This window comes from Ovis aries, chromosome 26 (assembly GCF_016772045.2).
Source record: "Ovis aries strain OAR_USU_Benz2616 breed Rambouillet chromosome 26, ARS-UI_Ramb_v3.0, whole genome shotgun sequence".
Lineage (NCBI taxonomy): Eukaryota > Metazoa > Chordata > Mammalia > Artiodactyla > Bovidae > Ovis > Ovis aries.
This window is the reverse complement of record NC_056079.1, coordinates 19,198,223-19,225,332: the sequence shown is the minus strand read 5'-3', so window position 1 is coordinate 19,225,332 and position 27,110 is coordinate 19,198,223. Positions and strand designations below refer to the sequence as shown.

Sequence of the window (27,110 nt, the reverse complement as noted above, 5' to 3'; positions counted from 1 at the left end):
TCTAAGCATCACTGTGAATTATTTCCTGAAGTAATCTGTTTGAAATGCAGCTGTGGTCAAAAAGGCCAGTAAATACGCTGTGTGAACTGAGAAAGGATATTAAAAATAAAACCACAGATATTGGCATAGCATTCATAGCAGGCTTGGTCTAGAGTGCCAAGAGGTAGCCTTTTCCTTTCTTTTCTCACTTTCTTTCCCTACCTCTTTTTCCTCCCTCCTACCATGTTTTTTCCCTTCCTATCATCTTTCTTGCCTTCATCATAGCCTGAATTGTAGGTTTGAATGAGAAAACTGACTTTTAGCTAGATCATCTCATCCACTCTGGTGGTTTGCTTATAACCTCTGTGTTGACACAATTTCCACATCTGTTTCTAGCCTGACCTCTCCCATGGATTTCAAACTTCTGTATCTCCCTGCCAAACACAAGTCCTTGATCATTGCACTGACACCACAGACACAGCACATCACAGACTGAAGTCACCACCCTCTCCTTCCCCAAACCATGACTCATCTGTTTCTTACGTGTGTTCATGCCACTGCCAACCACGTCGTCATTCGAGCCAGAAGCTTGGCATCCGCGCCCCTCCCCCAGCACCCACATTCTGGAAATGTGCCACTTCCTCATTCTTCTCTTTCAGTTCCGGCCCCTTTCCCTTTACTTTCCCTCACTGCCCTAATTTGGAGGCTCAGTCATCCCTCTCGTCTTGACACATCGCAGTTTTCTCTGTGGCAGTCATCCCTGCCAGTCTTGCCCTCACTCCAGGATTCCGAGGATCCTGCAGAAGTCCATCCTTCATTCTGAAGCTGAGGCCTGACTTTTTCACTCTGCTGCTTCTGGCTACTCAGGGACTCTGCCCACCCCACAGGGAAAAGGCTGGACTCCCTGGCTTGGTAACGATGACTTGTCCAGATTTTGGACTTCTTTCTTTATACTCTACTAACTCTTAATTATATGTCCTTTGCTGTTAACCATGCCATTATTTTCTTTCCAGAATTTTCTTTCCTCCTTTCTCATGGAAATAATTTTATTTTTATGCACAGTGGCAGCTCCTTCATGGTCTCCTTTTCTGGTTCCTCATTATCTCCTGCTAGCATATGGCAGAGCTAACATTCAAAGCAAAGTCTTTTTGACCTTCACAGCTGCACTCTTGTCCCTATGCCATGCTCTAGCAAAAAGAGTAGACACTGTATTCGGAGAGAAGGGTGCTCAGGACATCAGTTGGAGTATAGAGGAAAAACTTAGCAAAATCTCTATTCATATTTTACTCTTTATTTATTTTTTTTTAAGTTAAAAGGTAAATTTTATTTTATTTATTTTTTAATATAAATTTATTTATTTTAATTGGAGGCTACTCACTTCACAATATTGTATTGGTTTTGCCATACATCAACTCCTTTTTTAAAAATTTCATATATAAGGTACATAATATATTAGCTAATAATATATATGTATGACTAAATATGCATATACTAGCAGTACAGTCTCCAATTATTCTTTTACCGATAGGGTTACATGATCAAAAGAGTTTGGAGACCATTGTCATGAAATAAAGAGTCCTTGTCTGCTGGCTAATAATCTTATTCCATTAATAAAATGCAAGGTCTTGGGCCAGTCTTTTAACTGATCAGCAGCCTGAGAACCCTCACTTATAAAATGATGGCCCTGGACTTCAGCTGCCCTTTGGAAATGAGATTTTAAATGTAGGAGAAGAGAAAATAGAAGAAAATAATGTAAATATCTTCAAGTCACTATTGAGAGAATATAAGTTTTCAATTCATAAGATTTTCTTCCAATATAAAAATAATATAACCATACTAAATAATATTTTGAAAATGATGAGTAGGAAGAAAAAGAAAAAAACAAATCCCACCACACTAATTCAGCCAGTTTCTATTCTGAATTTCTTTCTAGTTATTTTTCCTAGTTGTATTTAGAGGGCACATACTCTTATTTTTTTCATGTAATAGTTCTTCATTGGTTTATTTTTAAGTACAATTAACATTTTTAATAACAACATGATATTCTCACTGAAACATTGGAGTTTTAGGCTGATCCCAGCTTTTCATATTATAGTGTTATTAATATGTTTATTCATAGAGCTTTACTCATATTTGGGGTTATTTTCCTTAATGTAAGTTATCAGAGGTAGAATTTCTAGACAAAGGAAATTTAAGTCACTTGCCAAATTGTTTCCCAAAAGGATCGTAGCAATTTCCAACTTGGCACACTGTGTGCTGTTCTTAAGAAAAGTTTCCGATTTAATAGGAAAAATGTTTTATGTTTTAATTTGGACATTTTAGGTACTGATGAGGTGATATGTTTCTTTTCTTCTTAAGTCAGGAACAACTAGTAAAAAAGGAAATACAATTCTCTGAGTTTTCTGTGTGTTATTAGATTTTGCTTTTTTCTTAGTTTGTACATCCTTTTAAAATCATACTCTCCTTTTATCTGAAAACTGTATTTGATTCCAAATATTGATTTCTGATATCATTCTCCAATAAAAGGAAGAAGAACTCCTTATAGAAACGGCTAATTCTAGAACTAGGGCAGGAGATTTTGAAGATGAGCCAGAAGCATCTTATCATGCCAAAAAGTAAAGAAGTACTCTATAAAATAAAATATATTGATGGTGATATGTCCAAGGGCCATAGGATCCAGTTGAAAATGTCACAGTGACCAAAGCCGGAGCACTTTGAGCAGGAAAATAAATAAAATAGCATTCAGTTACAACCGGTGGCTCAGCGGTGAAGAATCTGCCTGCTATGCAGGAAATTCTGGAGACACCAGTTTGATCACTGGGCCGGGAAGATCCCCTGGAAAATGGCACGGGCAACCCACTCCAGTATTCTTGCCTGGAGAACCACGTGGACAGAGGAGCCTGGCGGATTACAGTCCCAAGGGTCGCAAAGAGTCAGACACAACTGAAGGCACTAAACACACACGCACACAACTCAAAGTATAAAATAAATATCTTTGTATTTCTCAGTATTCAGAAATGATTGAATGAATAAATAAGTGGAAAAACGAAATATCTTTTACAGAAGAATTCCAAATAATTTATGTAGATACTCTGCCCTCAATGGCTTCCCTGGTGGCTCAGTCTGTAAAGAATCCTCCTGCAATGCAGGAGAGCTGGGTTTGATCCCTGGGTCAGGAAGATCCCCTGGAGAAGGAAATGGCAATCTGCTCCAGTGTTCTTGCCTGGGAAATCCCATGGACAGGCGAGCCTGGTGGGCTATAGTCCATGGAGTCACAAGAGTCAGACGTGACTTAGCGACTAAATCACCACCACGATGCATGCACGCATGCGACGTTGCTCAGTCGGGTCTGACTCTTGCGACCCTATGGACCATAGACCTCAGGAGGGGAGGAATAAATCCCCACTTTGTAAAATTCAGGCTGCCTGTAGTAAGTTCCTTCCAAAGACTACAGGATGAGATAGGGAAATAATGATTCACTTTACAGTGGAGAACCCTGAAAAACACCTCCTCAGCCAGGTGATTAAAGTCACCATCAACAGTTCTAAGTCACGTTGATTGTATGTTCTCTTGATAAGAATGGCACTTTGCTTCTGTGGTCTTCCTCCACAGAACCCGTAACCCCAGTCTAATCATCTGAAAAACATCAGAAAGATTCCAGTAGAGAAGCACCTTTATAAAATACCTCAGCAGTACTATTCAAAATCATTAAGCTCAATAAAAACAAAGAAAATCTGAGAAAATGTTATAGCCAAGAGGAACTTAAGGAAACGTGAACAACAAATGTACAGTGGTATCTTCAACAGGACCCTGGGACGGAGAAATAAGATATTCAGTAAGAACTAAGGAAATCTGAACAAACTATGAACTGTTGTTAATAACAGTGTATCCATATTGATTCATTAATTGTCCTAAATGTACCATACTAATCCCCGATATTAGGAATATCAGCAGTTTGATGAGAGGATATATGGGAACCTTATACCATTTTCTCAATTTTTTGGTAAATTCCAAGTATTCTAAAATTGATAAAACTACTTAAAAGCAAAACAACTTGCATTAACTGGCCAAAGGACTGCCACAGTCTGGAGGTTGGAGGTTGTGTGTGTTATCCAAAGGTAACACCCCAGGAGATCTTTCATTCCATCAGAGTTCTACAAATGTCATCTGTCCTCAAATCTGTGACACGCTTTTGTACATAAAAGTGTTCTAAGGAAGGGGAGTGCATATTTGGTGCATTCCAAGATAGCATTAGGTATTTTGACATCCGTCTTAGATAAGTAACAGTTCTTCCAAACAGTATTTGGTCTTTCGGACCTGATAGATGCAGTGTGTTACGTTTATTTATAAAAGTATTAAACATACCGAGGAGCCATCCAGTTCCATCACTTACCAGAACTTACCTCTAAGGTTAAAAAGATCCAGAACTCTGTATAAAATGTAATAAAATGTTGATGTTTTTATTCCTTTTGACTATTATTAAGTCTTTTACTAATTGTCAATGCTAGGTTTTAAATTAATTTTAGACACGAACAACGGAGACAAATCTACCTGAATTGTGAGAATCAGGGTTCTGACAATGGAAAGCTAGAGACTAGAGTATAAAAAAACTTTTGCCTCAACTTTCGACACTCTGACTTAGGCCTGCTGGTACTTGTTCCTGTGTCCATTCCAGAGTTCTCACAGAGGACTTTACTCTGTGCCAAGACTTAATCCCCTTGTGGGGTTACATGCTTGTAAAAGAGAGAGACAAAGGGCAAATGAACCAACAAAAGAAATTCAGTTTATGGCGTGCCACACAAAGCTCACATGGACCTGATGGAGAATATGGCGAGGGGAAGGGACGAATTATCAGGGTCCCTATGCAAGTAAGGGAATCAGGGGGGTCCCTTGAGAAGATGGCATGAGAAAGAGCCATCCAGAGAATGTGAGGAATACTGTTCTAGGCAGAGGAATTGAAAGTTAATAGATACTTTCTCTTAGATTGACCCTATCCTTTCTTGACTATTACAGTATAATTGTTTCGTTTGATGTTATCCATTTTCTATCACTCAAAACTGTTTCCAAACAAGTCCCATGAATAATTTTTGTCATATCCCTAAAAATAACATGCATAATAGTTTATTTTATATATCTGTTCATCAGTATGTTGATAGTCCTGGTTGTACACAGCTATCAGTTCAGTTCAGTTCAGTCGCTCAGTCGTGTCCGTCTCTTTGCGACCCCATGAATCGCAGCACACCAGGCCTCCCTGTCCATCACCATCTCCCAGAGTTCACTCAGACTCACGTCCATCGAGTCCGTGATGCCATCCAGCCATCTCATCCTCGGTCGTCCCCTTCTCCTCCTGCCCCCAATCCCTCCCAGCATCAGAGTCTTTTCCAATGAGTCAACTCTTCTCATGAAGTGGCCAAAGTACTGGAGTTTCAGCTTTAGCATCATTCCTTCCAAAGAAATCCCAGGGCTGATCTCCTTCAGAATGGACTGCTTGGATCTCCTTGCAGTCCAAGGGACTCTGAAGTCTTCTCTAGCACCACAGTTCAAAAGCATCGATTCTTCGGCGCTCAGCCTTCTTCGTAGTCCAACTCTCACATCCATACATGACCACAGGAAAACCATAGCCTTGACTAGACAGACCTTAGTCGGCAAAGTAATGTCTCTGCTTTTGAATATGCTATCTAGATTGGTCATAACTTTTCTTCCAAGGAGTAAGCGTCTTTTAATTTCATGGCTGCAGTCACCATCTGCAGTGATTCTGGAGCCCAAAATAATAAAGTCTGACACTGTTTCCACTGTTTCCCCATCTATTTCCCATGAAGTGATGGGACCGGATAGTTCATTGAATGTTATGTGCCATATGGGATTCAAGTTATTTGGATGGATTATACTCCAAGTTATTTATCCATTTTCCCTTGATGGACATTTGGGTTTAGTTTTTTATATTTCAAACAGTGATTCTGTGAATATCCTTGTACATGTCTCCTAGAGCATATTTATAGGAGTTTGAACAGACTTAAAAAATTTTTTTTTGTGATTATCAAGTTGGAACTCAAACAGATTTTCATTTTTCTCAAAGAAGTATTTTTTTAAATTGGTGGGACAAAATTTGCAGTATAAGAAGTAAAATTAAAGACTACTTCTTTTGAGTGCTAAAGAATTCATGTAATGATTATCCCTAAGTTAAAACTCCCTCTACATGAGAAGACTTGCTTGATGTGTTTGTTTCTATTTTTGTTTCTAATTATAACTGATTGGAAACTGCATCCATTGAGCTAATTGATTTATTTTGCCATTTCATCTATTAACATAACTAATACTTGGGTAGAACTCTACAGTTTGTAAAAACACTTTTACATTCTCTTTCCCTCTTCAGGTTCACAAAGATCTGAGGAAGCAAGGGTTATCATTTTTCCCTTTTTCTAGATTTATAAACTACAGGATGAATAGACTTTCCCAGATTTCATACTCCATTGCCTCTTTGAATATATATGCTATGTCCTGTTAATATTTTATAAATGCCTTTTTTGTGGGTATAGTAGATCAATATGTTATTCCTTTGTGAGCACTGATTAATATTTAAGTTTCTTCCACAGTTCCATCTCTCTTATGCAGAGAAAGAATTGCTGGAGAGAGAGCCTAGAGGAGAAGCCCATCAGGAAGTCCTTCGGCGAGCAGCCAAAGATCTCCCCATCTACACGAGGACCATGTCTGGAGGTAGAGGACAATGAGCGCTTTAGCAGGACGGGTTGGGGTGACGGTTAGAAAGCATATCTGTACTTGAAACTCTCAAATGCTCATTGAAACACACTGTGCTATGGCTCAGATTGTTATTAACTGTTTCTATAGAATCCCATAAAACAGAGTGGAAATCTGAAAATGCTATCACATAGAGATCTCAACCAAATCAGAACTGACTTGACTTCTATTCTGCCTTCGTAGTTGTGACTCAGTGAAGATGTTAGAACTGCTGAAATCTTCATTTGTAGTTTTGTTCATTTTTAAAGTTTTACACACCTGCCTATTCTTAAGTCAAAAGAGCAGTATATGTGATAAACATATTGTTGATAATTTTATATAAGTTTAAAACTTATTGTATAAATTATACAAAACTTAATTCAGCTATTGGTATAGTTTATCTTTAAAATTTATAGTAATTCTTTCTTTCTTTTTTTTTTTTTTACAAATACAACCCAATAAATCTCATTTACTTGGGTCAAATTTTTTAGGTCATTTAACAGCTATCCAATCAAGTAATTATCTTAAAAACTGACAGGCATGGGGACTTCCCTGGTGGTCCAGTGATTAAGATCACACCTTTCATTGCAGGTGTTATGGATTCGATCCCTTGTCAGGGAGCTAAAATCCCACATTCCTCAACAGTCAAAAAACCAAAACATAAAACAGAAGCAATATTGTAACAAATTCAGTAAAGACTTTTTAAAAATATATGTTACCAAAAAAAAGCTGACACCCTTGGGTGACTGGTGCTTTCCCACCAAAGGCTCACCCAGAAACTTTGTGACTTTGGCTGTGTGCTGCCCACATCGGTGGTCACAAGCTCCATGTGGCTTTTGAGACTTAAAACGTGGCTCATTCAAATTGAGATGTACTCTAAGTATAAAATACACAACTAGTTTCAAAGACCTAGGATGAAAAAAGGACTGCAAAATATCTCATTAATATTTTTATATTGTATATATTCAATTCTGACTCACTTTAGAATCATAATTCAATATAACTCTAAGTACCACACATGATGTTTTCCTGTTTGTTTTTACTGCTCGTCAGTGAGCAAGTGGTGATTCCCTGATTTGATATTATGCCACTGATTCTATCCCACAAAGATAGAAATGTGTTTCTGTATATGTGTATATATATTTAACCTGCTGCTGCTGCTGCTGCTGCTGCTGCTGCTGCTGCTAAGTCACGTCAGTCATGTCCAACTCTGTGTGACCCTATAGACAACAGCCCAACAGGCTCCTCTGTTCCTGGGATTCTCCAGGCAAGAATATTGGATGGGCCTAAACTAATATGGAGGAAATTTAACCCCCCTAAAAGTAAATTACTGCATGAGTTTCCAAAACTATTTAATGGCAGTAACAGTATTAGGTGCAAAAATCTAGTTTCCATATTCCTAGTGCAGTGCTTTTTCTGCTAGACCCCTTGACACACCAAACTAAGACTAAGTCATATCAGAACAGAGTATTAGTGTTCATTAAAAACAACTGCACTTTGGATTTATGTCATCTCCTTGTGAGAATTATGTGATGCTTGTTCCTTGGAAGAAAAGTTATGACTAACCTAGACAGCATATTATAAAAGCAGAGACATTACTTTGCCAAAAAGGTCCATCTAGTCAAATCTATGGTTTTTCCAGTAGTCACGTATGGATGTGAGAGTTGGTCTCTAAAGAAAGCTGAGTACCCAAGAATTGATGCTTTTGAACTGTGGTGTTGGAGAAGAATCTTGAGAGTTCCTTGGACCTCAAGGAGATCCAACTAGTCCTTCCTAAAGGAAATCAGTCCTGAATATTCACTGGAAGGACTGATGCTGAAGCTGAAACTCCAAAACTTTGGCCACCTGATGCGAAGAACTGACTCATTGGAAAAGACCCTGATGCTGGGAAGGATTGAAGGCGGGAGGAGAAGGGGATGACAGAGGATAAGATGGTTGGATGGCATCACCGACTCAATGGACATGAGTTTGAGTAAACTCCGGGAGTTGGTGATGGACAGGGAGGCCTGGTGTGCTGCAGTCCATGGGGTCGCAAAGAATCAGACACGACTGAGCAACTGAACTGAACTGAAGACTGTCTTCTCTTGTATTGTATGCCTATCTCCTGGAATGAACTTATGATTCTCAGTATTTTTGACAATCTGGAACAGAATCTTAATTTCCTAATATAGTCTTTATATTTTTAGTGCAAAACCTCTGGGTGCATGCTAAAATCAATTTTTAGCTGACTAGAGTCATAGACTAAATTACAGGAAGTATAATAAACAGATGATAATGTTGGTGTGGTTAATCTCTCTCTGGAATATGTGAGGTGTAAAGGTAATCATGAATGCAGAGTAGACATGCAGTGGAGGGCCACAGTGCCCCCAAGGCAGGAATATGAGGGTCCTTTTTCTTACCTCACCCTCGGCCAAAACCCCTGGGTTGTTCAGATAACTTCTGCCTCACCCCGAGAAAGGCCATGGACCGAAGCAACTGAAAGGCTCAGTTGATGTCCACACACTTTACATGTCTTAGAGAATTGAAGAAAATGGATAGTAATATAATCGAGGGTTTTACCATTCATTCTAGATCCACGGTCTTTCCTCCAGACCTGAAAGAGAAAAATAGTGACTGCCTAGGTTACATTGACTGCTATACATAGAGAGCAAATACAGCCATGTACAGTCTTGGGTGTGTGAGGCAAGTGTTAAGACTGTTCATCTCACTTCTTTTTGTCCTGTGTGTTTTTTTTGATCCAACCATCTCCTGATTTCTTATGGGGATCTCCAAACTCTATTATGTTATTAGTTATTTTTATTAATGAGGACTATTTGCTTTTCCAGCTCTCCCTTGTTATCGATCCTTTCCTACAAAAAAATATCTGAAGACTTTTTGACTAGGAAGATTACCATTAGAGGTGATGTAATTAGGTTCACTTTGCACACAGATGTTGGTAATGTTTCCTTTTCAGCATTTACCAAAAAAGTTTTAAATTATATAAATAATACATGAATAAATTCTCAGAAGATTCAAGAAAGACAGTTAAAATTCCCCCTCCACTGTTAGGACTTTTAAAATGGTAATCAGATGGCTTACTTTAAATTCCAGTGGGATGATTTTAGTTGAATCTGATCTGGCACATGGAGTGTGTTTTAATTATAAGACTAAATTTCTGTTTCTGAAAGACCGTGAACAAAAAGATTTTCACAAAAAAAGATTATAAATGAAAAATTTCAAAATATTTTTGAGTTACCACCCACTTTAATTTGCAAGGTACATCCTCACCTCACACACGCAGTGTACTTTAGAGATAATCACCACTTAGAGAGAATGTACAATTGCCCAACAAAACTCACATGGAAATTGTGTGACTTTAAACCCATGCTGCCCATTATGGAAACCACTAGTCTTTTGTGATTATGACAACTTCAAATTTGACTATAAGTGGGAAACACAGAACAAGTTTTAAAGGCTATTTAAAAGCAACAGAAAGGTTCAGTTGATGTTCACACACTTCATTTGCATATAATTAATATAAAATATATGTATTTATAATTAATATAAAATAATTATATGTTGAAATATGTATTAGGTGAAATAAAATATATCATTAAAATTAATCTCCCCCCGCCTTTTTTTTTTTTTTTTTTTTACTTCTTTTAACATAGCTCCTAGAGAATTTAACAGTAGTCGTGTGGCTCACATTATATTCCTTCTGGACAACACTGCTCCCATTTTGATACCTGGCATGAGCCAGGGATACTTTAGAGCTTCACCTGGAATGTCCCTGTGAGACTTCTTCATTCAGAAGATGAGCAGGCCATGCCATTCATCTCTGGAATTCCTGAAAAAGAAAGTTATAAGGGGGTGATTAAGAACTTATTTCAGTATTGAAAACAACTCCCTCTAGGCCTGTTGTCTTAAAAATAAAGCTCTTTTTATTCTTAGTTTATAACAATTTTTTCCTTTTTTAGGAGATTGTGATATTAGCTAATATAATCTTGATAATTGCTTCCTGCAAGTATGTTTTCCAGATTTTAAGTTTGCCCTTTTGGTTTTGCTGGCCCTACTGTACTGCCCACTTAACAGATCTCCTATAATTTTGGCAGACTGAGGGCATCCTGTTAGAAGCCGGTGTCCTGAAAGAGCATCTCCAATCATCCATAACTGTCTCTGATGTCTGTTTTAGAGAAGAAAGGCTCAGGACTTCAGTCACAAGAATTAAAATTCTCTGGTGGAAATACCTCTTGGAATACTCATTCCTCATCTTGCATCTCACCCAACAGGGAAGATGTGGACTCTTTCCCAATTCAAACAGCTAGTTGAATTTATTCACAATTTCTAAAATGTCTTTCTCGAAAAACTTCTAAAGTGTGGTTGTATCCTTTACCTAGTCATCCTGGCAGAGTCCAGGAAATGAAGTGGTTTAGTCAAGGGAGACATTCTGTTTACTTTGATGAAAATGGACATGGTTGTACCCTTTGTAAGTCTGTGATTACTTTGTAATTAGATAGTATATTTATAGTTGAGCAAGCCTTAGAAAAATTTCTCCGAAAGATCTATTCTTGGGAAATCTCTGCAGAGAACTGAGGCTATAGTCAAATCATTTCATTTTTGTATTTATGCAGTCAAATATGTCATTTCTATCAAATTTAAATTCATTATGCTTTATAGAATTTAAATTTGGATAAATGATTAAAAGCTGTTTAACTGTGTATTCAATTCACTGTTAGATCTAAGGCTAAGTGGAGCTTTTTGTTCCTAGCAATCCGCTATTGTGACAGATGCCAACTTATAAAACCAGATCGCTGCCACCACTGTTCCGTCTGTGATAAGTAAGAAAAACCGTTTGCTTCTAAAATGTCTACACACCCGTGGGTTTTTTAAATGTGTTTCTTTTCTCGTTGCTTTCCAGATTATTTCCTTTTCTCCTTTTATCAGACCTTTATTTAGGAGGTATGACCAGCACTTGCATAAATACGAGTATGGCTAAGGGCCATGATCAGCTGTCTCTGTTCCCCCAGATTCTTTGTGATTTGAATGAAGTGCATGATTTTAGCAGCTCATTCTTGGCTAGTTCTAGTTAAGAAAAATTTCTATGACTCATTTCCTTTTTATAAAGATAATTCAGTTGGCTTCATGACAGTCAGATGTTACATACTTGATCTACCAAACAGTACCATATACTTGTCTTACGGTTGGACATTAATAGAGAAGTCTTATTCAGACTGTCTGTAAATCTGTTGACATTTTGTACTTTCTTCAGCATAAAATAGTTGTATATTAACATACTGTGTTTTTAGAAAATGAGTTATTTTATTTACATCTCAAAGCATGTATATTTTGAATTTAAAGTTCTATTTTTGTATCATCTAGCATTGGCTGTAATGTTTATTTTAGATGAGGCCTTTTGCTATTATTCAGTTTTTAGATAAGTAAATAATTTTGCAATATTTTACCTGCCACACCTCTTTTGAAATAGTATTTCATTTTATAACATATTGGAATTAAACTTTTGTGGGATGCTGAATTTTGTGTGTGTGGTTTCTTTTTAGATGTATTTTGAAGATGGATCATCATTGCCCATGGTGAGTATGGCTCTATACTTAAAGAAGTTTCTGTCCTTTGTAACATAATAAGTTGAATCATTGGTCTATTTAAATCTTTTTATAAATGAAATTTTGCCTTAGCTAACCTAGGAAATCCCTTTAGGTTTAGTTTGTAGTGTTTGTTTAGTTAGCTCGAAAGAGTCTCTATTCCATGAGTTTCCATGAAATAACTTTAACACCAGTAGGTTAACAATGTAAAACTTATTTTCCTACATTTGCTCAGAACAAATGGTTTTCTTTGTTTGCACATGCATAAACAGAGAGATTCTAGAATACAGAAATTGCACCAAAATGTGCACATAAATTATACGTAACGCTTCACTTGAAGTATCTAATAAGGAATGAATTCATCTAAAGATTTAACAATCTGTTTTAAATAGAACTTAATGTTAAGGAGTAGAATAGCAGATCTGTAAATACACACGTGTTTCAACAACGGTTTCCACTTAGAATACATTAAATGTTTTAAAAAAATTTATAAGTCATGAAATTAGGTAACTGACTAGAGGATTGTTTGAAAGATCTAAGTAACTAATGAAGGTTGGCTTTTCTACCTTACAACTTTTCATCTCAGTGTACACATCCCTGTGAGACCTCACCAAGGTTGCCAGTCAGGTTGGATTTGGACATTAAGCATGGTCATTCTCCAAGCCTTGTCTTCCTTCATGGTTGGCACTAGGCAAGGTAGGGCTTCCCTGGTGGCTCAGCTGATGAATAATCCACCTGCAATGCAGGAGACCTGGTTCGATCCCTGGGTTGGGAAGATCCCCTGGAGAAGGGAAAGGCTACCCACTCCAGTATTCTGACTTGGAGAATCCATGGACTGTATAGTTCATAGGGTCACAAAGAGTTGGACATGATTGAGTGACTTTGACTTTCAGGCAAGGTAGACATACCTGCAAAGCTACGCCAGAGGTGGGGGTAGCATACATAGTGAACAGTGATCTTAGCTGCCAGAAACAGTAGCGGGATGCCAGGTTTGCAGGATTCTTTATCTCTCCCCAGGGTGCCTCTTACTTTTCTTCACCTAGATTTTCTGCTATAACAGGTTAAGGCTAACTAACTCTTATGAAAATAATGCTTCTCTTAGAGAAGTAACTCTTTTCTGTCCTCATTCTTTCCTTCATTTCATTCGTTCTGTTCTCTTTCTTAGCAAGTTCTTTTCCCACTGATATTTCCAATTTTATGGCCTAAGTCTCTCTGCCTTTTCACCCCTTCACTTAATATAACCTGGAAATGTTTCCATATCAATATATAAGAGATCTTTTTCACAGTCATTATATAAATGTAACAGTCACTTATTAAGACTTATAGTGAGGCAACCTTTTTATACAGGTCTTGCATATGATTTTGAAGCTCAGGATCTGTCAACTTTTAGTGTTTGAAAAATCAGAGAACCATGCCTCCTGTTTGTGATGATTTCAGTGTATCTGCTGTGGCCAGAATACCCTCTGGGGTGCAGGGGACTAACCTCACACTTCTTTTTTAACTAAAATAGATATCCTGTAGTCTTTGCCTTATTGGCTATCCTATCAAATAAGTGTTTTTTCTTTTTACTATAATTTTTAAATTTGTTAATTATACTAATAATATTCTTTGACAAGTCTGCAAATGGTTAGGTGGCACTAATTAAATAATTTCAGATTCAGTTTATTGAGTGCTTGTAATGTCTAGGGGCTTCCCTAGTGGCTCAGAGGGTAAAGAGGTCTAGAGATGATATATCCATATATCTGTAAAATCTGTAATCCTTATAACCATGACAGATATTATTAGAAATTATTTGTCCCATTTTTAAACAAGAGGAAAGTGAGGCTCAGAAAAGTTCCAGAGTGGACTTAAAGTCGTATATCAAGTTGTTTGGACCTCAGCAGCCACTTTCTTTCCACCTTTTTTAATATTATGTTCTTTTTCCAATTTAGACTCAGAAAGCCGTTTCCCTAAAACAGAGCCAAGAGCTGTTTAACTGAGTTTAAATGAATGTGTAAGGGATGTTTACCTAGAATGTGTTTATTTCTCTATATAAAGGCATTCAGATTCAGAGTACATGCACTTTTCAAATTGAGTCTTCAAAGTAGTAGGCAGTTAAAATGTCTAACCAAAAGCTGTCTGTCAGAAGAGAGTAAGTTACTATTAAAAATAAATATTATTATCTCAAGTATAACATTCCTACCAAGCGCAGTCTCTATTGACTAACCTTCTCCTCTGTTTCTTGACTTTGACATGGCAAATCACAGCATGCCCCTAAGCAGAAGTTAAAGTAAGCCAAATTAGATGTTGTAAAAATCTCCATTCAAGATCATTTTCCTTTCTATAAAAGCGCTATTTGTCATCTAGTACAAAAGCTGGTTCTTACATTCCGGCAGGAAGAGCAGTGGTCTTTCCTATCCCATCTCATGCTCCCCTTGTCCACAGAAGCGTCATTGTCTGGACATCCACGTGGCCAATCTAAACACCCCAGCCTCTGTCTCCCATTCACTCCTCCAGTAACCAACACAGATAAGCATGGGGATATCCTCTCTCCTTTTGTGACAGAACACATTTAGACTCAGCTTGTATGGAACTGTTTGCGATATTACTTCTTAGCATTATTTCATTCAGATGTCGTAAGAGACGGTCTCAGTGACTGGTTCGTACTCACACTGGAATCTCTCGAGCTGCCAGTGCGACTGTTTTCATTCAGTGTGCACCCACAGTTTTGCTTTCTTTATGAATCTGTCATACACAATACCCTTATGTTCTAAAATTACTAAATCTAATGCTGTTCCCTTTACCTTATATTTTTAGAGGTAGAAGATATAAACATTTTCCATTTTTGTTCCAAATTTTGGGTTGTCCATAAGTCCAATGTTTAACCTTTGAATTTTTTAAAGTAAAAAAGTTTTAATTTTAAGAACACTTACCATGAACTCTGTCCTCTTACCAAAGTTTTAAGCATGTAGTAACAGTATTGCTTGGAGAAGGAAATGGCAACCCACTCCAGTGTTCTTGCCTGGAGAATCCCAGGGACGGGGGAGCCTGGTGGGCTGCCGTCTATGGGGTCTCACAGAGTCAGACACGACTGAAGTGACTTAGCAGCAGCAGCAACAGTATTGCTAACTCTAGGTACATGATGTGTAGCAGACCTAGTTCGTATTCATCTTATGTAATTGAGTAAACATTTTTCATATGAATATTGTTTCTCCTCAACAATAGAGAAAGAGAAACAACTAGTTTATTGGCAAAGTCAGTAAAGAGGACGATTATCTTATGCCAGTACTGAGTAGCAACAAAGGTGTTTGCTGGAGAAGGACATGGCAACCCACTCCAGTATTCTTGCCTGGAGAATCCCATGGACAGAGGAACCTGCTGGGCTACAGTCCATGGGTCGCAAAGATTCGGACATGACTGAATCACACACACACACACACACACACACACACACACAAACGTGAAAGAAGAAACATCTGTGTGTTCTATGCAGTGAGTTTATTATTTTTATTGTTAATTCATGGGTTCACTACCCATGAAGATAGCAACCAGTTCCACTTAGGTAAGCTTTGATAGAAGAAGTGTGACTATAAAGTATGAGTTGTATTTGTATTTATGTTTATTGATACAATAGTTTGAGTTCTTAAACCACCCTCTCCAAATACAGTGATTTCAGAGTAAGAGCTGAGAATTCTGAATCTCCATTTTTGGAAACAGCATAGAGACCTGGTTCTCAGAAAGGATCTCAGAGTGCTGATTTGACAGATGAGGAAAAGGAGACCCTTAGAAATTATGGCACTTTGTCAGGGACACATAGTTATTTAGCATCGAATGTACGTGACGACCTGACTGTCTGGGTCCCAGTCCTGTTTCTTTCCTTGAACCTGCCCTTTAAGAAGTTTTGATAATCTGGTTGCTTCAGTGCTGTACCATCAGCGTGCAAGTAGTCTGTAAAGACGTCTTATCTAATCTTGGAAAACTTAAAAAGTTTTAAAATTACTTAATCATAGTTAGAAATCAAATCCAAAGGTAACACAGAAGAGAATTTAGAAAATTCCTATCTGTTTGGTGTTAATAGATTTCTCATAAGATCTATACTTAAGGCATGTGCTTATTTGCATAATTGGATAGGGAATACAGGGGTCATGAGTAATTAAAGCAATGTGACATATCAAATTTCTAGTTTGAACACAGAAATTCCTTTTTAGTGAAATGGATTTTTTAAATGTTTGTATGTGTAAAAAAATCTTTAAAAAATAATTTTTAAAAAGAAATCTTTGAGTTATGCTTAAAGAAATGCCAATAAATTTTAGTATTAGGAAATCAAATACTTGTGTTAAGGTTGAGCATATGTGTACCTAGGGTAACAGCATTAAACTCACTGAAAATGATGTTTTTGTTTTGTTAACAGGGTGAACAATTGTGTTGGATTTTCAAATTATAAATTTTTTCTCCTTTTCTTGGCTTATTCTCTGCTGTACTGCCTTTTTATTGCTGCTACAGACTTACAGTATTTTATCAAATTTTGGACCGTAAGTTATTATCTTGGTGACTTTTTTTGGTATACAAAAATACATATATAGACTTTCAGTAGTGACTTAATCCAGACACTAATTTTATAGAATAGAGCTAATTTATATATAGTCATTCCTCATTATTCGCAGATTCTGTGTTTGTGAATTCACCTACTTGCTAACATTTATTTTAAACCTCAAAGTCCATACTCAGCGTAGCTTTTGTGGTCATTTGCAAGCATACACAGAGTAGGAAAAATCTGAGTCACCCACGAACACATTTCCAGTTGAGATCAAACCAGAGGTCTTATTGCCTTCCTGTTTGAACTCTCATACTGTAAATGAGTGTGCTTTTAAGTCTATTTAGTGCTGTGTCTTTTGCATTTTTGTGCTTTTTTTTTGTTGGTGATTTCATTGTTTAAAAGGTCTTCAAGCTTAGTGCTGAAGTGCTGTCTAATTTTCTGAGCGAAAGAGGAGACTGTGAATTTTCTGAGCAAAAGAAGAGACTGTGATGTGCCTCTTGGAGGAAGTACATGTATATAGATAAGCTTCCTTCAGACATGACTTACAGTACTGTTGGCTCTGAGTTCTCTTATTTAATGTAGATTAAATAAGGTATCAATTAGGTTTTATAAGGAGAAACACAAGGAACAAGGTCATTGATCATTTGACAAAAATGTTGTGAACCAGAAGCCTGTATCTTCCCAGGAGCAATGGTTCGGGAATCATAATTTCAGTGTTCATGGCAACTTTTAAGACCATCACCACTGCGAACAACGAGAAGTGACTATATAAGATTTTTTTTCTTAGTATTTAAAATAGAAGTTCTTCTTTATGTATAAAAAGATTATTAAACTAGAATATCAGTCAAGTCCTGAATTGATATTAAGTGTATGCTTTAGGCAACTCATTTGTTTTCTGCACTGTATATTTTAAATGTAAGCAAAACAGAATTAATACTATGTATTTTGGAGAAGGAAATGGGAACCCACTCCAGTATTCTTGCCTGGAGAATTCCACGGACAGAGAAGCCTAGAGGGGCTACAGTCCGTGGGGTCGCAAGGAGTCAGACACGACTGAGTGACTAACACACACACACTATGTATTTTAAGTACCACAAGATAGTCCTCATGAATACCATATAATATAAAAAGCAGTTATCCCTGCCAGAGTTGCCTTATTACATTCATTAAATTATCATTTATTATGGGAAGACTTTATGAATTATTAGATCATTGATGTGAGATTTGAACCACATTCAAGGCTAAAGATTTATTGATGCCTAGTATGTGTCAGTTACATTGCTAAGCACTAGAAATACCCAGGTAAACGAGCATGTCCTAGCGTTCGAGGGTACTTGCAGTGTCCATCTGGAAGAATGATCTCTCATGAATGTCCAAGAGCAGACGGCCCACAGTTCCTCATTCTTGTGGATGGTTTTATTTCCAAACCACAAATACATTTGTAAAGGATTGACTGGCTTTCACAGTGAGAACACTACTGTCAAAAGGTATCAGTGAGGTCTTGTGACCTGGCTCAATCTGATGGATAACTACAGGATATTGAAAGCGAATATCAGAGGGAGAAACATCCTAGTATCTCTGGTGCTTCACTGAGTGTCCCTAAGCCCACAGTCTAGAGTCCAGGTCTCCTTAGTTGCATAGACGAGGAGAGTCAGTCTGGTTGTGCTTTGATGGTCTTTTTCATCCCATGAGTATTGTTAAGGTTTATTTTAGACAGGTGTTATGCGCTGGTGTTGAACTTTTCTGTGCTGACATTGTCTAAAGTAGCTTGAAGCATTATTGTCAGTGTGTTGTACGTGTTTGTAGTTGGTGCTGTTGTTTGCAGTAATGTAAAACATCAATGAGAAGACCAGCTAAGTCATGCCGCTTATCCTTCATTTTCTGGCATTATAATAAAATAATGTTTAAACATTTGTAAATCTAGAGTATGTTAACAAAACATTTTTAGAAAGTAAATTAAAAACAAATTTTATAAATTATAAAAATTTTGTAGCTCATTTTATCTTGCTTCCTACTTGTATAGTTTATACACATATTAATTATAATTTTTCTATGAATTTGATTATGCAAAATATCCAAAATTTTAATATCTTTTCCATATATATGTATATTCATGTTATAGTAAGCATTGATTTGAGTTTAAAGATGTATTTTTCCCTTGAAGTTGTAACATAAAGCTGTATATCTTTCTCCATATCTAAATATAAGAAAAATTTTAAACAAACAAAAAAAAAACTTATCAAATTAGGGGAATACTCATTCCTTTGACAAAACGTTTTATTTTCTCCCTTTCTTTATAGAATGGCCTACCTGATACTCAAGCCAAGTTCCATATTATGTTTTTATTCTTTGCCGCAGCTATGTTTTCTGTCAGCTTGTCTTCTCTGTTTGGCTATCATTGTTGGCTAGTCAGCAAAAATAAATCTACATTAGGTGAGTATATAATTATTGTAGTTAACAGAACTTTCAATACAAAACTAAATATTCATCAGAAGTTGCCATATGGTTAAATGCTAACCTGTCCTGAAGTTCTAAAAACCACTCTTACTTCCCACATTGTCTGATGGGAGAAATATAGATTCACTCATTCCATGTATTTTTAAACTGTCCATTGTGTGCAAAGCATTGTGTATATATACAGTGGTGAGCAACACAGAAAATCAATAACCAAACATAAACCTAATTACAAAGTGTTTTGAAAGAAACAAACAGGGTGTTGAGTTATGAATCAAGGGCTGGGGATGGTAGTCGGGAACCTATCTAGGAGTGGTCAGGAAAGAGTTCATGAAAACAAAGTATTTGAGAAGTCATGGAAAGAGCCAGAACATCTCAGGCAGAGAAAACATTATGTTCAAAAGCCCTGCAGAGATGGGATACAGCAAAGCAGTGCTACAACCTGTATGAACGTCAGAAACGTCCTAAATAAAGGAAGTCAAATAGAAAAGGTTACATGCCGTATGATTCCATTTATAGGAAATATCCATGGAGAAAGAAGCATTTTGATGATTTCCAAAGGGTGTGAAGAAGATGGAGTAAAGAATGACTGCTTTAATTAGTATAGGGTTACTTTTGAGGTGATTAAAATATTTTGGAATTTGGTATAGGTATCGGTTGCAAAATAATATAAATTACTAAATGCCACTGAAATGTTCACCTCAAAGTGACCGATTTTATGTTCTCTGTATTTCATCTCTTTTTTTTTTTTTAAAAAGAGCTATATATGTTTGAGAAACTATTCCTGTTTGAGAAACTATTCATAGAAAGCTAGAGAACAAAAAAATATACTATGAAGTTTGAGAAGTAAGCTGAAACTAAGCTAAATGGAGTCTTCTAGACTAAGAATAGGAGTTTCAGAATGCAACCAGGACTTATCGTTTCTTTTGATCGCAAAGGATACTCAAGTTATGAGATTCTGTTATTAAAATAATGAAAATTAATTGTATATAATTGTGAATGTTTATTTTTAATATTGAGGTGAAATCTAATCACCTAAAGTACTAGCAGAGTGAAAATATTGGTATAATAATTTCTAAATGAACTATCATATTTCAAATTATAGAGCAATTCAAATTGTAGAGCAATTAAATCATTTTTCAAATGTAAGTGTTTCTACTAAGCTTTCAATTTTAGAAACTTGTAGATTTTACTTGGAACACTGAAAAGATTTCATGTGGACAATATGGTCCTAATTATTAAAAAGTTTTATAAAAAGCTATAAACTAGGGTAATGAATGTTAAGAATCTTGCAAATCACCACATTTTGCATATTACCTTGATTCTGCTAGTTAGATTTTTCCTTTCTCAAATTATGGACAGAAATCATTATACTTCTATGTTTATTCACATAGAAGATCCCAAAACTAACATTTTAGGTTTTGTACCTCAGCATTATTTAAGACAAAAATGTAGCATAAAGGACAGGACTTTGATGACCTTGTTCAAATTCCACTCATGTCGTTTACTTTTTGTGTGATATTGAGCAAAGTCACGCAGCCTCTCTGAACCTCGTGGGCATAACCAGCCATGATGTGTGACCCTGCATTACATCCTGATTTAGACAGAGAGTTTTAAAGTACCTTTTTGATTAGCTAGAAGAAAATATATGATTGGATGACATAAAATTTTAATGAAATTGGAAAATGGAATTTATTAGTTGAGAAAAAGGTTATAGAATGTATCTTTAGTCTCATTTTGATTTTAAAACATATTTATATCTATCTTATCTCTCTGTCTATTCAGCCGTCTAGTAGATGTAGAGTTTTAAATTATTTGCTTGTTTGTATTTTCTCATTTTTTACAATACACGTGCTGCTGCAGAAAGAAAAGGGTTACTTAAAAACTACAATAGATCGAGTCATATTTTAAGTTTGTTTTAAAAGAATAGACAGTCTTCATCTGTGGGGCTGTTGACAGACATATAAAGGGTCGCAGGAGGCTAGCCATGGGTTTTCAGAGTTTCTTCATTTAATCCACTCCTTTCTAACTTTAGTGCTTGCTAGTTGACATGCTCTTTCCTTATGTGATTGCTCTGCCATCTTTTCTAGAGGCATTTAGAAGCCCAGTATTTCGACACGGAACAGATAAGAATGGATTCAGCTTGGGTTTCGGTAAAAATATGCTCCAGGTTTTTGGTGATGAGAAGAGGTACTGGTTGCTACCCATTTTTTCAAGGTATTTTGTTGTGAAATTTTTCAGGGTTTAGACTAGTGAAAGTAATCCAAAAGAAGAACTCTGTCCTTCTGCATAAGAACTCTTATTTTTTAAGGTATTATTTTATGATCCACTATTATATCAAAGTGGAAATCAGTTGACTCCCATCTCCATAAACATACTGTACTGAAGCCAGTGTCTGAGATACATGTTTTGTCCATGATATAACTGTGTTCTGCTCACAGAGATCATCTTTCATTTACCGCACAATTGTAACTTTTTATTTTAATTATAGTCTAGGTGATGGCTGCTCCTTTCCAACTTGCCTTGTCAACCAGGATCCTGAACAACCATCTACTCCTGCAGGATTGAATTCATCATCTAAAAAGTAAGCCCATATTTTTTTTTTTCTATTTTACTTTCAAATAATATAGTTTATCCTATGGTGTCCTTTGCTTAAGGAAAAAAAAAGTTAAGAACTTAGGATCATTTACTACACTGGTTTCCAGGTTGAGGAAAGTATGACTGAGGTTGGAGTATGTAGGGAGCTTCAGTCATAATTATAAAATTCTGTGATTAATCTGGGTAGTCAGTAAACAGGTGTTAATTCTCTGTAAGCTGACTGAAATATATTATGATTTTTTTTAATGTGGTGCTTTAAAAAAAAAGCACAGTGTAAGTCCAAATTAGTCCCACTTGTGATCATGTGAGCTGACAGGGTTACTTTGCCTCTGACCTGCTGGGCCTTTCCTCTTGGCAATCAAAAGACCTTCCCTGCCTGGACCAGGCCCTTGGAGATGAATGGAATCCCAGACATCGGATTGACAGCCCCATTAGCAGTGGGCGCCATATTCTTGGTCCTCTGTAAAGACCTCTAAGCTTGATCTGAGCCATTTCTGTGGAGAGAGAAAGGAAGGAGTCTAGGAAATTTATTTTTTGGACTTTGGGCCACTGTTTTAAGTCTCTTTTGGTTCCTATCTATCAGGCATTTGAGGAAAGCCTGAAATTGGATTCTGACTGGCAAAAGATAAAACGATCTAAACATTTCAAAATGCTCTTTAAAAAAAATGTTCTATATGAAGTTTTAAGTAGAACCACTTACTTTTTTAAATATTTAAGACAGATTTTTTTTAATATGACAATACCGCTAATTTGTAAATGAAAGCCAGTAGCAGAAACATAACTATCACATCATAAGCTTTTCCTCATTACTGGAATGCCGTGTTCCCAGCACCCTCCTCCCAAGCAGTTTCTTACTGCTTATAACACTTTCTCCCGTGGAACCTGATGTCACCCCAGAATCCTTTCTAAGGCAGTGATCCCGGCAGCCATTACAAAATCACCCGAAACTGTCACGAGATGAAATCTATTTACCAGCCCATCCCTAGAGTGAGTTATGTGCCTGCCAGTTAACGTGTGTGTCACATGGGACTTTCAAAGGCACCATAGTCCTACTTGGTCCTGCCCTGTGAGTTTGGGCTTGAAAATTTCACAGAGCTGAAGGCTATTTTTCTTTTACTATGTTAAGTGGTTTTGGTAGTTAAGACTAGTTGGGGTTTAGATACAGTCCTCCTCCTACTAAGTGGGTAGGGGGAGAAATCCTAGTTCTTGCACTATTACCCATCGAGGTGGTCTTGACAAGGTCAGGTAACCTCTCTGACCTTCTCTTTCCTTTAAATGTTGAGATTGGCTTTTGACAGCTGAAGTCTCTTCTACAGAATTCTGTAATTTCCCCTGATTGGCCCATATACATTTCCTATGCCTAGTTCATGTCTCCCCTCGGGTACTCCGGAGTTGTATATGTCATTGTCTACATAATGTGCCCACATAAAAGTCATTGCCAGCTGAACAGGTACAAAGCAGAACTCTTGATTCCAAGCCACCTATCCCCTCACCCCAGCCTGAACCTGATTCTGCTTCGTTCTCTCATATTCATGAGTAGTGACTTCCATTCTCCCAGATGCTCAGCCCAGAAACTTGGGAGTCACCTAGATTCCTCTCTCTGGGGACCCTGTACACTCTGTATGTTGCAGATCTTGTCAGACGTCCCCTCTGAATACACCCATAACCTGGTTACTTTCTCGCCACCTCCAGGCCTGCTGTCCTGGTCCATCCGTCACTTCTCACGTAGCTTCTGGCTCCATGTTTGCCCTCCTCCACCCTATTCTCTGTTAAAAAGAGAGAGTGAGCCTTTTAAAGTGTCAATCAGATTGTGTCACTCTTCTGCTCAGAATAGAAGCTAGTGAATGTCCTTCCCTTGTCCTACTAATCCAGCCCTTGACACCTCTCAGTGTAATGCCTTACCTCTTTGCCGTTGCTCACAGTCCTCGACACACAGATCTTGCTGTTCCTCAAATATACCAAGCATGTTGCTTATTTAGTGGCCTTGCACTTGTCAGTTCGTCTTCCTAAAAGTTCCTCCTCCAGGTATCTGAATGGTCTGTGCCTTCAGTTCACTTTCTGCTCAGGTGTAACCTTACAGGAGAGGTCGTCTTTGAAAACTCTTTGTATCATAGCAGCCTGCCCCTCTGTTCCCTTTATATTGCCTTTTACTGTTGTCAGAGCTCTTAATCTCACCTGATTTATTATATATTTATTCTTCTCCTTCCTCAATTAGATCAAAGACTTTACTCATTGATATACTAGGTACTTCAGTGAGTATTGTTGGATGAATACATCCTTGCTGTTTGTTAAGAGTCCTGTTGCAGTAATGACTCTCCAAGGAGTCCCTAAAGTAGGCCTTAGCTACTTTTCTATACCTGGTCTATGGTCCCCTTCCTGAGAACAAATAAGAATTAGTGTAAAAGAAATTTTTCATATGAATAGGAGACACAATTTTCTTTTTTCAAGTTTTCCTCCAGAATTTTAATAAGGGATTTATTAGAGCAGCACAAAATTGAAATGATCTCAAATTTTAGATATGAGGTAATTATTAAGGGGAAAAGGCACATCCTTTAAAAAATATAGTCGACTAAAATATGTGAAATTACTCTTGGAAAAATTTTAAGTAGTTTTTTTTCATTTTAATATTATTATAATTACTATTTTGGTGTGTTGTAAAAAACATACTAATAGTTTCTGTGCCAATAATGTTTTAAAATCTAAATGAAATGTTATTTATTTTAAACCAAACTTTATATCACTGTCATCAGTGAGAAACTAGTATAATTTGGCATCGAATATAACTTAAAATCAATAATAAAATACTGGTAAGTTCTAATTACATTCCTTTACCTGCTAAAATTGGAGGCCGAGGCTTATTCTGTGTATTAATGATGGAGATTTGCCAAAGTCAAGGATTGTCATCATATTGTAATCAGAGGAAAGACGAGAGCTGAGGCAAGAACATTTTTTTCATTGCGAGTCAGTATGACTTAATGCCTTGCTCCTGCTTTCCCGAAGTTCTCTTGGTAACTCCTACAATTGTCTTGCACCATGAGTGGTTTGAGCTCCTTCCTTTAAGAAATACTTCCTTTAAGAAATACGATCGAGAGTTAACCTGATGATCATAATGATAATTATTCTTCAGTCCCGAAAACCATCAGTTTCCTGCAAAGCCACTGAGAGAGTCCCAGAGCCACCTTCTTACTGATTCTCAGTCTTGGACGGAGAACAGCACAAGCCTAGGGAAAGGCAAAGCTGGTAAGGGTATGCTGTGTGGCTGTTTTGAAATATTTTAGTTTTAAAAGGTGAAAGTAGTGAACATTTTTCATTCTTATTACCTGTAGAATATGTCTTGTTTTGGAGTCAGACAACCATTGTAAATATAGAATTATTTTCAAAGAACCGTTTGTGAAAAGCTTTGATTAATGTCTGGAAGCTGTGGAAAACCATTTTGTGAAAGATAGATTTACCTTACTTTTTTTCTGGTTTAGAGAACCAAATCTTTACTACCATGTTTTAAATAAAATGATAAACTCAAAATATAATTTATTTTGAAATGGGGAAGAGTACAGTAAGTGCAGGCAGAAGGTTGAAAAGTATCTGTTAAAAGGGATCTCAAATTAATGTGGTTTTTACTTGAAAGTTTCTATCCAGTTTCAAAATATTGGCTATATTGAATATATATCGGATATATATATCCAATATATATCTGATATCGGATATATATTGGATATATATTGAAGTAAGACATTACAGAATTGCCATAACTTTTAGCTACCTGTTATTTCTTCATATCCCACTCACAGTTCTCTGGTTATTGTTGATTTTAATCTTTTGATTACTTGGGTCAATATGGTTTATTGGCAAAGAACAAGCAAATCTTTGAAGACAGACAGAGCTGATAGCAAATCCCAATTTGGGCATCTAATCAATGTGGGGCATTTGTTAAATTACTTAACCTCCTTTAGAGTTAGCATCTTCGTCTTTAAAATACTACTTAATTCTCAGGGTTGTTAAGTATCAAACAAGACATGTGATGATACATGCAGGGGTGTGTATGTATTTGTGGTTTTCCAAGTGTAAAACCATGTATCCAGGGACTTCCCTGGTGGTCCAGTAGTTAAGACTCCACCCTTCCACTGCAGAGGGCATGGGTTCAATCCCTGGTCTGGGAACTAAGATCTCACATGCAGCATGGTGCAGCCAAAAATAAATAAACAAATACATAAAAGGGTGTTTTAAAAAAAAAAAAAACAAAAAAACCCCCAAAAAAACCATGTATCCACAATTAAGGCACTAAGGTCTATTTTTTTTTTAATTATCAAAGATTATAATTGTACAATATTGAGATGTATAGAACAAAATACAATTTTTGGAGGACAAATGCTCTACAATCTTGTGTTAGCCTTGAACAAAGAGTTCTCTACCTTTCTCTATAAAACTAAAACAACACATTTAACATTATCCTGCAGGAATGTTGAAAACATCTGATATTGTCAGGCCTTAAAAATATGATATTTAATCAAATACAAATAAAAAAAGAAAAAATGATGTTTAATTTGGGAGCTAAAGAGTTTAAAAGAAAGAGGTGAAGTTGTAAAATTTAAGTAGACATGCCACATACTGACATATTGAATGGTATGAAAAAATACACATAAATTAAAATTATAGTCTTGTTCTTAAGGAATGTACATTCCCTCTGAAGAGGCCCATCATTTGAATATTCATAATTTGGTCTGTCTCTCCATCTTCAAAAATGCCATTCCATTTTTCAGTATATGGGAGGGATTACATATTTATCCAAACTAAATTGATGTATCCTATTTGCCCTTTGAATCCCTCAGTTTCCTTAGAGGCAAAGAAATGATGTATACTTGGAGGGAAGAAAGACAGAGAACTCTCTTTCAGAACAGATTCATATTTCACCTTATAGTTCTACATTAGCATAGAGGTGATTTTCTGGTTTCTATGTGCTGTTAATCTGGGGACATGGTAGATTAATTTTCCGTTACTTTGATAGATGAATTTAGAAATGGTTTAAAGGACTGTGTAAAAGAAAGAAGAGAAATATGAGAATGGTGAGATGAGAAAGGGCTCAAAGATTAGTTTGACAAGAATGAAGAATTAGAAAACAGTGATTAGGGTAGTGTGCAAGTGCGAGGTTTAGCATATTTTACATTATCTTATTCACACCTCCTACTTCCTCCGGTGTATATATGTAACTATATATACACTTTTAAAAAGTGCTATTTTGGGAGTGCTGGTTG

The 27,110-nt window shown here is 36.6% G+C and overlaps 1 protein-coding gene across 2 annotated transcripts in view; it reads left to right on the top strand.

The window, feature by feature from the left end:
• The window catches only part of ZDHHC2 (zinc finger DHHC-type palmitoyltransferase 2), a 66,357-nt gene that overhangs the window by 33,964 nt on the left and 5,283 nt on the right, over positions 1-27,110 (top strand). For both annotated transcript variants that reach the window (XM_015104574.3, XM_042241248.1), the window contains exons 4-11: positions 6,573-6,693; positions 11,462-11,531; positions 12,252-12,284; positions 16,684-16,804; positions 19,110-19,242; positions 21,354-21,480; positions 21,755-21,847; positions 24,989-25,101. In XM_015104574.3, coding sequence (XP_014960060.1) covers positions 6,573-6,693; positions 11,462-11,531; positions 12,252-12,284; positions 16,684-16,804; positions 19,110-19,242; positions 21,354-21,480; positions 21,755-21,847; positions 24,989-25,101 — 811 coding nt within the window. The remainder of the gene's footprint in view (positions 1-6,572; positions 6,694-11,461; positions 11,532-12,251; positions 12,285-16,683; positions 16,805-19,109; positions 19,243-21,353; positions 21,481-21,754; positions 21,848-24,988; positions 25,102-27,110) is intronic.